This window comes from Phacochoerus africanus, chromosome 7, assembly GCF_016906955.1.
Source record: "Phacochoerus africanus isolate WHEZ1 chromosome 7, ROS_Pafr_v1, whole genome shotgun sequence".
NCBI classification, from domain to species: domain Eukaryota; kingdom Metazoa; phylum Chordata; class Mammalia; order Artiodactyla; family Suidae; genus Phacochoerus; species Phacochoerus africanus.
Genome location: NC_062550.1, coordinates 50,540,161 through 50,552,215, shown reverse-complemented (window position 1 = coordinate 50,552,215; position 12,055 = coordinate 50,540,161). Strand labels below are relative to the sequence as shown.

The following is a 12,055-nucleotide window of genomic DNA, read 5'->3' as shown; positions in this document are numbered from 1 at the left end:
GTGACTGCAACTAAAACGTAACATGATTCACATGCATCTCCTCAAAAGCAAACACTGGAATTCCTGTGGTGGCTCAGTAGCTTAGCGGAAAGGAATTTGACTAGCATCCATGAAGATACAGGTTTGATCCCTGGCCTTGCTCAGTGGGTTAAGAATCCAGCATTGCCATGAGCTGTGGTGTCGGTCTCAGACGAGGCTTGGATCTGGCGTTGCTGTGGTTGTGGCATAGGCTGGTGGCTACAGCTCCGATTAGACCGCTAGTCTGGGGACCTCCATGTGTGGTGGGTGCAGCCCTAAAAAGACCAAAAAAAAGCAAACATTACTCTGGAATATCACTAGCAATGACTCCTAAGATGACAGCAAAATAAAAAGTGAGAATCCCAGGAAGACCAGGAAAACAATGAAGAAAAAAATAAGTTCCTGGTAGCTTCTCCTCTTCATGACTTTTACAGAAAGAAGTGTCACAATCTGGCCACACAAATTGTGGGAATCAGATTTACCTTGACAGCATTGGCCTTCACCTGAGGGACCTCAGCCATTCTCTGTAGATGCCTTAGCAATGCCTCTTCGGTGAGGTCGTTCTCGGGCATAAAATACTGATAAACGTCATACTGCAACCTCCACCTGGAGTCCTGGCCTGTCTCGATGTCACATGGTGGAGGAGCTGTGCCTCTAAAATCAACCAACAAGACTGAACATCAATCTCTTCGGTCTCATCCATAAAAAGGAACCAAAAGCTTAAACTTTGAAATTCTCCAACAACAACAATTCCAAGTTTGGCATCAAAAGACAAGAGAGGTAGGAGAATTCCCTCATGGTACAGTGGGTTAAGAGGTAGGAGAATTCCCTCATGGTACAGTGGGTTAAGCTGTGGCTTGGGTTGCTGCTGTGGTATGGGTTCAATCTCTGGCCCAGGAACTCTCCATGCCTCTGGCACAGCCAAAAAACAACCAAAAAAAAAAAAAAAAGAAGAAGAAAAGAGAAGCAATCTGTAGTTAAATAACCAGATATGAGTGTCAGTCATGCTGAGTCAATTGCCAGCTTTGCTACTTGTTGGCTGTGTTTATACGGGCAAGTCACTTTCAACAACTCTTAGGGAACCTTTCTGTAAAATAAGAACAGCAGCCCTTCTTCATAAAATTGTTGGTATTAAATGACAAAGAACCTACAGCATTCAGCAGCACCGTGGATTAGGGACAGGGAGCATTCAATGTTACTCAAGTGTTAGCTATCATTACTATTAAAGCAGCAACTAGGGCAGAGTTTTAATTAAAATAATAAAATCCTTATAAAAACATGAGTGCTACACAGCTCCAGACTGCTTTCTGTATTTAAAATTCTTTACAAAATCTAACATGTGCCTCTAGGCTCATAATAAAGACTCAACATCTAGTCCTTTCTAAGAATGGAGAGAAAAAAATATTAACTGTAGATAACAAGTTGGGTATTAGTAACAAGGCTTAAATTATTTCCATTCTAAAAAAATAAATAAGTAAACAATTCAATTTTACTAAAGAGAACTATGGATCTTGAGAGAATTTACTGAATCTATGCAATAGCTAGCCATGCATGTCCTAAAAGGAGTTTTAGGAGTTGGGAGGCAGAATTACCTTGCATAGCCGAGGTTTGCTGGGGCAAATTTGATAGTTGTTTCAAAGAAATTATACTGTAAGTAAATGTTGGGATCGATATCTAAATCAAACTCCAAATTACAGCCTCCGGGAACAGGATCTGGATGGAAATAAGGAGGTTCCTAAACACAGAATTCTTATATATTATTCAGGTCATACTCAGAAAGACAGAACCCCACTCTTACAAGTACTTCCAATACAGAAGTTACATAGAGAGCTAGTTCTGTACAACCTCATGCACTGATGGTAAAGTTAACTAAAGGTTACAGGCTGGGGAACAGGATTAGCAGACCTTTTCTGTACAGGGTCAGAGAGGAAATATCTTGGACTTCAGGCTTTTTAGACTTTTAGGGACTTGGTCTCTGCAGCAACTATGTAACTCTGCCCTTGGGGCAAGAAAGCAGCCATAGGTGACATATAAGCAAATGGATATGGCTGTGTTCCAATAAGACTTGGAGTACAAAATAGGCAGTGAGGGAGCTCCCATTGTGGCTCAATGGTAACAAACCTAAGCATCCATGAGGACAGGGGTTCAATCCCTGGTCTCGCTCAGTGGATTAAGGATCTGGCATTGCCATATGAGCTGCAGTGTGGGTTGCAGACGCGGCTTGGATCTGGCATTGCTGTGGCTGTGGCGTAGGCAAGCAGCTATAGCTCTGATCGGACCCCTAGTCTGGGAACTTCCATATGCGCAGGTGCAGCCCTAAAAAGAACGGGAAAAAAAAAGAATGGAGGACAAGCTCCATATTGTATGCCAGGTCTTTCACACCCCGGCTCCAGCCACACCCACTGTTAACCATTCTCCAAATACACTATTCTTCCTCCAAGCCTTCCTCTGCCTAGAATAACCTGTTCAAGTGTTCCACTAATGTGCTAAGGACCATGTCTTGTCTTTCTGTTTCAGCCTCTCCAAGGGCTCCTTAAATGTTTTCCAAGTGAATAAATGTGTTCTTTTCCGCCTTACATGGGCTTTCAATCATCAAGCTAAGTCTCTGGCTCCCCTGCTGTTAAAACTTTTTTGATCCAATGTATTGTAGTTGTAATGAACACTTGTGATATGATGACAGTTTTCTCTGAATTTTCATGAACAAGTTCTGCATTCTAGAGAGTAACAAGGAGTCGACAATAGAAAGGTTACCTCTTTCTGAGTAGGAGAGGGGAATGGCCACATTTTGGACAGGCTTAGAGTCTAAGGTCTTCAAGTGCCAAGTGCACATACTCTGCTCTGGTCTAAGAATGAAAACCAGTCCTTTGTCAGTTCCTGTTCCCGAGGCATTGGGAAGCAGCATCTGTGATAAGGAAAGAACAGTCACCATGAATCAGGAGTTGAACAGCGTATTTAAATTCCAGAGCTGACCAAGTGTGCATGCCCTTATTCCAAATCTTCTCAAAACAGAAAGGAATAAAAGCAGACCTTCCTGGGGGTTCCCGTTGTGGTACAATGGAAATGAACCCAACGAGTATCCATGAAGATGTGTGTTCGATCCCTGGCCTTGCTCAGTGGGTCAGGGATGTGGCATTGCTGTGAGCTGTGGGGTAGGTCTCAGATGCAGCTCCAATCTGACCTCTAGCCTGAGAACTTCCATTTTCTGCAGGTGTGCCCCCCCCTGCAAAAAAGCAGACTTTCCTTAGATAATTAAAGAATTCTTTTCACCTCTATTGCATGTGCCCTCACATACTTACAGAGAAACCATTTAAAATATATGCTCTTTGAAATTTTCTATGACATATACTGGCTTATTTTTTTTTAATTTAAATCAGGGTTTCTCTTGGCGTTTGTGGCAGTAAGGGGCATTTTTAGTCCCTCGCTCCTGGCTTTGAGGGTTGGGACTTGTTGGTCCAGGAACTCTGGGAGCTTAGAAGAAATCTACTGAGTGTGTTTTGCTTTTTGCCTATTCCTTGGTTTTGTCAATTGCCATGCCTGGTAGTGTCTGCAGGTGCCCTGTGGGGCCACACCTGCCTGCGTCCAACCCAGCATCAAGGACCAGGAGGCCTGGCCAGCTGGTCTCCTGCACACTTGGCTTCAGGGCATCCCCCACTGATCAGTTTGAATAAAGAGTGTTTAGGTTAGAAAAAAAAATTTAATCAAAAAATAAAAAATATGGGAGTTCCCATTGTGGCTCAGTGGTTAACGAATCCGACTAGGAACCATGAGGTTGCGGGTTTGATCCCTGGCCTTGCTCAGCGGGTTGGGGATCCAGCACTGCCATGAGCTGTGGTGTAGATCAAAGATGTGGCTCAGATCTGGCATTGCTGTGGTTGTGGTGTAGGCCGGGAGCTACAGCTCCGATTTGACCCCTAGCGTGGGAACTTCCATATGCCGTGGGAGCGGCCCTGGAAAAGGCAAAAAGACAAAAAAAAAATAATAATAATATACTTTTTGATCAGGAATAGCAGATACAGAGTAAAATTCCCAAACTTCTCAATCCCTCAATTAGGATTTACTATGTTAAGTACTAAGGCTAATGAGTTAAACTGTGTGAATGACAAAACTAAAACCAGGAGTTCCCACTGTGGCTCAGCAGGTTAAGAACCTGACATAGCGTTCATGAAGACGCGGGTTTGATCCCTGGCCTCGCTCAGTGGGTTAAGGATCTACCATTGCTGCAAACTGCTGTGTAGGTTGTGGAAGTGGCTTAGGTATAGGCTGGCAGCTACAGCTCTGATTCAACCCCTAGCCTGGGAATTTCCACATGCCACAGGTATGGCCATGAAAGCAAAAGACAAAACTAAAGTAAAACCATTTGGTAACAAGTCTGATGTCCTTTATTCAAGGGAAAACAACTCATGATTTGAGGGAAGACAGTACTTCACTAATTGCGGAGTCCTATCCCAAGGGATTTGGGGCATGAACTAGTTTTGCAGAGCATTCGAAGGGCATATGATTGGTTAGGTCAGGGACTTCCTTAGAAGGCAAGTGGGTCCTGTTTTCTAGGATAGGTGAGCTAGTTAAGGGGGACTGGAGGATTGTCACTGGTGAAGGTGGGGTTTCCTTGACAGAAGTTCCCTGTAAATGCAGGTTGACTTAGGTTTAGATCTGTGACCTGGGCCAAGCCGCTGGGGGGCCCTCCATGTGTGGTCTCAATATACAAATGAACTTGACCACTACTAAGACAAAAACATGAGCTCTGCCCACCAAAATTCAGTTTGGGGAAAGTTGTTGTTTAATTGAATTGTGATTGACATAAACTACACATGAAGTACACTAATAAGGGTTGACTTGATATAGGTAGACCTCTGTGACACTATCACCACGACCAAGGTAGTAAACATACAGGTCACCTTCTTTGTGCCCCATTCTAACCCGTCCTTATATCCTTCCACTCTCCCATCCCCAGCCCCCATCCGGTAGTAGAGCTTTTTGTTTTTCTTTCTTTCTTTTTTATTTATTTATTTATTTTTTTAATTAGGGCCACACCTGCAGCATATGGAAGTCCCTAAGCTAGAGGTCGAATAGGAGCTACAGCTGCCAGCCTACACTACAGCCGCAGCCAACACCAGATCTTTAACCACTGAGTGGAGCCAGGGATCGAACCCAAATCTTCATGGATACTAGTTGGGTTTGTTACTGCTGAGCCACAACAGGAACTCCTGGGAAAGCTTTTTGAATAACAAAGTGCTAAGTTAAGAGGCTGCAGAATCAGAAATGTTTTTCCTTTTTTTTCTTTTTAGGGCCGCACCTACGGCATATGGAGGTTCGTTCCCAGGCTAGAGGTTGAATCAGAGCTGTGGCTGCCAGCCTACACCACAGCCACAGAAACACCAGATCTGAGCCTCATGCTACCTACACCAGAGCCCACGGCAACACCAGATCCTTAACCCACTGTTGGAGGCCAGGGTTAAATCTGCTTCCTCATGGATACTAGTCAGATTCATTTCCACTGAGCCACAACGGGAACTCCTAGAAATGTTTTGTTAAAGCTAAGGAAAAGAGGAAGAAAAAAGTGCCAGATGGGATGACCCAAATACTAATTCGACAGTTGGAAATAGTTTTTACGGAAGTACTGCTTTGTACTTACCTCGGAAAAAGAAATTGTTGTATTCTGATACTGTGAGTGTAACTGGAAAATAAGAAAAGTCACATTGCTGGAAATATGACGCAAAATAGCTTCCTCTGGAAAGGGCCTGTTGAGCTTGAAGTATCTAAATTTCCCCACTGAAAATTCAAGAAGACCTACAATGGGAGAAATGTTTCATTGTAATATTTGTACCTCTAATATCAACTTGTAGCAATTACAAACTTAGACAACAATTTTCCAACACCTTTTCCATGTGTCTTCCCTGCCTCCATGATCTGGTTGGGTTTCACTCCCTTAGTCTGTGTGTCTTTCTCCCAGCTACTCACCAGTTCTTTCCTTTTCGAAGCTAATTTTCAAGAAATCCACTAACTAGGCTGCTTTTACTTTTATGTGTTTCTGGGTTCCCACCTCCCTCCATGCCCTACAGTCAGTGTATCTTGCATAAACAGCAGAGGAGCTCACAAGCATTACATAAGCAGTCTTGGGGGTTCAAGCCTAAAAATAGAAAAAAAAAATTTCAACTTAATATAGACGAAGAAAAAGAGTTGATGAGGTAAAGATTATACACACCAGAGTCCCACAGTGGCACGATCTGTTTTATTTTAGAAGGAAATTAGAGCCAGTGGGAGCAAAAAGAAAACAGTCCTAATTCCTTCAGTCCAGACAGTCCTAATTCCTTCTTATGTACATTTCCTAAGAAGGGTAATTTTTTCAACACTTGTTGTTAACACAAGTATCCCATCTGGACAATTTAAAAAGGAAAAAAAAAAAAAAAAGACTATCAAGAAAGCCAAACAGAACATACAAACATTGCAAGAACTCTCTAGATTTTCCCCAAACTCCATGATGTTATTACATTTCTTCATAATTTAATATTTTAATTCCTGATAGGAAAAGAGGTTATTTGTGGTTATAATTTAATCTCTAAAAATTCAGAGAAAGAATTTTTTATTAAAGTATAGCTGATTTACAATGTTGTGCCAATTTCTGCTGTTTGGCATAGTGACCCAGTCATACATACATATATGTTCTTTTTCTCATAATATCTTCCATCATGTTCTATCCCAAGAGATTGGATATAGTTCCCTGTGCTATACAGTAGGACTTCATTGCTTATCCATTCTAAACGTAACAGATAAAATTTTAATAGTTGTAGCAGTAACAACTAAAGGCAATGCATTCCTTATTTATAGAACTGGGATGACATTTCACCTTTTATGTGGAACAAAACTCCAGCCTGAACAGAGATAAAAATACTAGGGAGTAGCAAGTATCTACAGATATCTGGACAATGTGGGGAGTTTCCTGGTTTGTTTTTTAAAGGGGAAAAAAGAAAAACACTTTAATATTTCCCAGGCCTTCCCATCATAATTACTTTATTAGAAAATCAAATTATACATAAAATTAAGTGGACCTCAGTAAATGGCACTAAAACATTTCAGATATTGCACTTATGCATTATTTTGGCCATGCCCTCAGCATGTAGAAGTTCTGGGGCCAGAGATTCGACCACACCATCTCTCTCACAATATCAGTGACAGCACCAGATCCTTAACCTGCTGAGCCACCAGGGAACACCTATTGCACTTTAATTTTGGTGCCTCCATCTTCCATCATCCAAGTCTTAAAAACTATTCATAAATCCTATTCTGTCAAACTAAGAGCAGTATCTTTTTCCTAGGAATGAATTGGCTTTCCATCTCCTAACCATCCAAAACACTCAGCTCATTTACTAGCCTGCCTTTCCCAGTTACATTTTCAGTTTTCCTTTTTTTCAGTTCCTTTCCATCCCATTTTTTCTATTTGGCAAATATTTACTTTAGTACTTATGGAGTAGTCAGTCACTCTGCCTACCAGGTACTATAACCAAAGGCTGATATGAGTAAATTCACAAAGGTTAGTATCAATTAACACTTAAATTTGCCCTTAAGCGTAATTTAGAAACTATTTTGATAATCTTTATGTCTATCTCCCATTACACGGGCCTTGAATCAAAATATTACCTAGAACGTTTATAGGCCCTGGAAGAGACTAAAGCTGTCACCTTGGTGAAGTCTTGGTTTTCTTAACCTTTCCTTAATCTGTTATACAAGGGTGAGGATAAATCACAACTCAGAAACACTTGGAGAAACAAAACATTCTGTGACAGTAAGATAGTACTAGTAAGGAGGAATTCCCCTTGGGTTCACAGCATGACTACTCAATGTTGTCTCTGCAACTGCTCTGGTTCAATCCCTGGCCCGGGAACTTCCATATGGTGTGGGTGTGGCCACGTGTTTAAAAAAAAAAGAAGAAGAAGAAGATAGGACCATAAAAATGAAAATAGATTACTAAATAACAGGTAACTTAACAAAATAAGTAGGAGCAATACAAGTAGGTATTCCTGGGAGTGTATGGTGAGCGATTTTTCTTTTCTTTACACATATCATTGTTTTTTTCAAACTTCTATAATGATTATCAGGTGGTCTTACCAGGAAAAAAAATGCACAATTTGAAAAAAACCTCCTTTCATGGCACTCAAAAGATACGTTCTACCTTTAATCTGAAATTTATAGGAGTTCCCATCGTGGTGCAGTGGAGGAGAATCTGACTAGGAACCATGGGGTTTTGGCTTCGATCTCCAGCCTTACTCAGTAGGTTGAGGATCTGGCGTTGCTGTGGCTGTGGTGTAGGTCAGCAGCTGTAGCTCAGATTTGACCCCTAGCTTGGGAACCTCCATATGCTGCAGGTGTGGCCCTAAAAAGCAAAAAAATAAAAAATAAAATGAAATTTATAAAAGACACACCTAATCTAGACAAAATGATGACATTCTCAACATTCTGTCACCTGTTTTGTTTTTCCCTTAAAATGGAATTTTTTTCCAGATCATATATAAACCATATTTTGAAAAGGCATGAAATGCAGAGAAAGTTAATTCCTCCTGCAAGTACCCTGTGGAGAAATAATCACTATTAACTGTTTGGTATACATTTTTCAGGATTGAGACAGATATCAGCATGAAGAAAGACACAAATATGTTTGGTATAGCCCATTTAATAGATCCACATCAACAAAGATAATTCTAGCCTTGCCATTTTAAAAGCTATGTAATATTTCATTCTATGTAACTATGATTATTCAACCAATCCCCTATTGAACAGATAGGCTGTTACCATTCTAGTATGAATAAGAAATAAAAGAGTTCTATTTTGTGAGAGAGTACTCTCAAAAAAATACACACACACGTGTGTATACACCAGGCGATAAACTGATTTGAGAACGTGTGTGTGTGTGTGTGTGCACGCATGTGTGTGTATACACCAGGCGATAAACTGATTTGAGGTTTTTGCTGTGACAGGACAGCAGATCACTTTTGCTTTTAAAGGGTTAAAATAACTAAAAAGTTCTTGTTCTCACTAAGGAAATCAGAGATGAAAACAAACAGCTTATATGAGAATATGTAATGATCAAGACCAAAACAGTAAGTTACTGTCCCTGCTTCTGCTTCTGACTTCAAGAATACCTGGTGGTTCAGAAACAGAATGTTCATCTATTCCCAGATTTCTCAAAGCTACCAAAAGGAAGACAATGCCTCACTAACTCTCTCTCCCCAGTCAAATGCCTGTGGCAAGAACCAGGCAAAAGGGGAGAGATACTATACGTTATTTAATAACATAATAAAGATAATGAAGGGGAAAGACATTACATGTTATTTAAAAAACTGGACACCTGACAAAATAAGTAGGAGTATTAAAAGCAAGAACCTCTGGAATGTAATTTTATTTTTTATTTAAGTGTAGCTGATTTACAATGTTGTGTTCATTTCTGCTGTACAGCAAAATAACTCAGTTACACGCGTATTATATTCTTCTTCATTTCTTTTCCATTATGGTTTATCCCAAGATATTGAATATAGGTCCCTATGCTAAAGGGCTTTCTAGCTTATCCAGCCTATATGTAAGTGTTTGCATCTGCTAATCCCGAACTCCCAATCCATCCCTCCTTCATGCCCCCTCCCCCTGGGCAACCATAAGTCTGTTCTCTAGGTCTGTGAATCTGTTTTGTAGATAGGTTCATTTGTGCCATATTATAGATTCCACATATAAGTGATCTCATATGGTATTTGTCTTTCTCTGTCTGACTTACTTCACTTAGTACGATAATCTCTAGGTCCATTCATGTAGCTATAAATGGCATTAACTCTTTTTTATGGCTGAGTGATGTTCTAGTATATATACACTTATACACATATATACATACACCACATCTTCTTTATCCACTCATCTGTCTATTGATGGACATTTACACTGCTTTCATGTTTTGGCTATAGGGAATAGTACTGCCATGAATATTGGGGTGCATGCATCTTTTTGAATTAGTTTTGTCCAGATATATGCCCAGCAGTGGGACTGCTGGATCATATGGCAACTTTTTTTAGTTTTTTGAGGAGTCACCATACTGTTTTCCATAGCGGCAGCACCAATTTACATTTCTGGAGGGTTTTTGTTGTTGTTGTTGCACCTGAACCACGTGGAAGTTCCCAGTCCAGGGATCCAACCAGCACCACAGGTGTGGCTGGTGCCATAGCTTTGGCAACACTAAAAATTTGCTTTATTTTTTAAAATTTGCTTTATTTTTTTAATTTTAATTTTTTAATAGTCACACCTGCAGCATATGAAAAGTTCCTGGGCCAGGGATTGAATCCAAGTCATAGCTGTAATCTATCAGCTCCTTTAACTGACTACGCCAGGCCAAGGAAGAACCTGTACCTCTTCAGCAACCAGAGCTGCTGCAGTCAGATTCTTATCCCACTTTGTCACAGGAGGAACTCCTGGGGTGTATTTTAAATGACTTTCTCTTTTCTTTACACATTTCCTTATTTTTCACATTTTTCTCTAGAGCTCATGAGGTGTCCTTATTAGAAATTCAGTACAGTGGTCATCCACCTTGGCTGTGCATAACAATTTTCTTTTCTTTTTTTTTTAAACAAGTGGCCGCACCTGCGGCATATGGAAGTTCCCAGGCCAGGGGTCGAGCCACAGCCACTGTAGAAGCAACGCCGAGTAGTTATGTTGTGAGCCACACGGGAAGTCTGCATAACAATTTTCTGAAGGTGCTTTTTAAAAAATATTGTTGGAGTTCCCATCGTGGCTCAGTGGAAACAAATCTGACTAGCATCCATGAGGATGTAGGTTCCATCCCTGGGCTTGCTCAGTGGGTTAAGGATCCGACATTGCTGTGAGCTGTGGTGTAGGTGGCAGACGCTGCTCAGATCCTGCGCTGCTGTGGCTGTAGTGTAGGCTGGCAGATATAGCTCCGATTAAAGCCCTAGCCCGGGAACACTCATATGCCGTGGGTGCAGCGCTGGAAAAAAAAAAGACTAAATAAATAAATAAATAAATAAATACTATTGTTGCCTGGACCCATCTCCAGATCAGCTACATCAAAATCCCTGGGGTGAGAGTCCAAGTATCAATTTTAAAACAAATATTTACTAAAATAACATGAATATGGAGAAGTACACAAAGTTGACACTACCAGGTCAAGAAATAGCATTCCAGCATCTCTGAGGTCCCCTGGGGGCCCCTTCCAATCACTACCTCTTCCTTTCTCCCCAGAGGAAACCATGATCCTAACTTCCTTTTAGGGCCACACCCGTTGCATGTGGAAGTTCCCAGGCTAGGGGTCAGATAGAAGCTAAAGCTGCCGGCCTATGCCATAGCAACCTGGGACCCGAGCCGTGTCTGCAACTTACACCACAGCTCACAGCCATGCCGGATCCTTAACCCACTGAGCGAGGCCAGGGATCAGACCCGCATCCTTATGATTCCTAGTTGGGTTCATTAACCATTGAGCCATGAAGAGGACGTCCTCTAACTTGATCTTTTTTTGGCCACCTGTGGCATATGGCGTTTCTGGGCCAGGGACCAGACCCAAGCCGCAGGTATGGCCACAACAGGTTCTTTAACCCGCTGTGCCAGGCTGGGGATTGACTCTGTGTCCAGGCGCTGCAGAGAGGCCACCAATCCTGCTGCACCACAGCAGGAATTCCCCATGATCCTAACTTCTGACACTATAAACAGGCTGCTGCTACTTCTTTTTTTTTTTTTGAAAATTAATTCAATGAAATCATACAGCATGAATTCTTTCCTGTCTAGCTTTTTAAAAATCAACATTATTTTTGTCAGATTCATCCTGCTGCTATAGCAACCATTATTCATTTACTTTCATTACTGTATACTTCATGAAATAAATATACCACAATTTATCTATTTTATGGCTAAGGAACATTTGGGTTATTTCCAGCTTAGAGTTATTATGAATAACTCCATACAGACATTTTTTGGTACATGTCTGTTGGTGCATGTGTACACATTCCTATTGGGTAGAACTATAAGTAAAATTATCAGGTAACCAGGTTTACTT

The 12,055-nt window shown here is 41.1% G+C and overlaps 1 protein-coding gene across 1 annotated transcript in view; it reads right to left on the bottom strand.

Annotated features, from left to right (window-relative positions):
- Window positions 1-12,055, bottom strand: part of TM7SF3 (transmembrane 7 superfamily member 3) — a 41,606-nt gene that overhangs the window by 23,914 nt on the left and 5,637 nt on the right. Inside the window, exons 2-5 of the mRNA XM_047787338.1 lie at window positions 5,651-5,805; window positions 2,770-2,920; window positions 1,611-1,731; window positions 501-672 (exon numbers count right to left, since the gene is read on the bottom strand). Of these exons, the coding sequence (XP_047643294.1) occupies window positions 501-672; window positions 1,611-1,731; window positions 2,770-2,920; window positions 5,651-5,805 (599 nt within the window). The remainder of the gene's footprint in view (window positions 1-500; window positions 673-1,610; window positions 1,732-2,769; window positions 2,921-5,650; window positions 5,806-12,055) is intronic.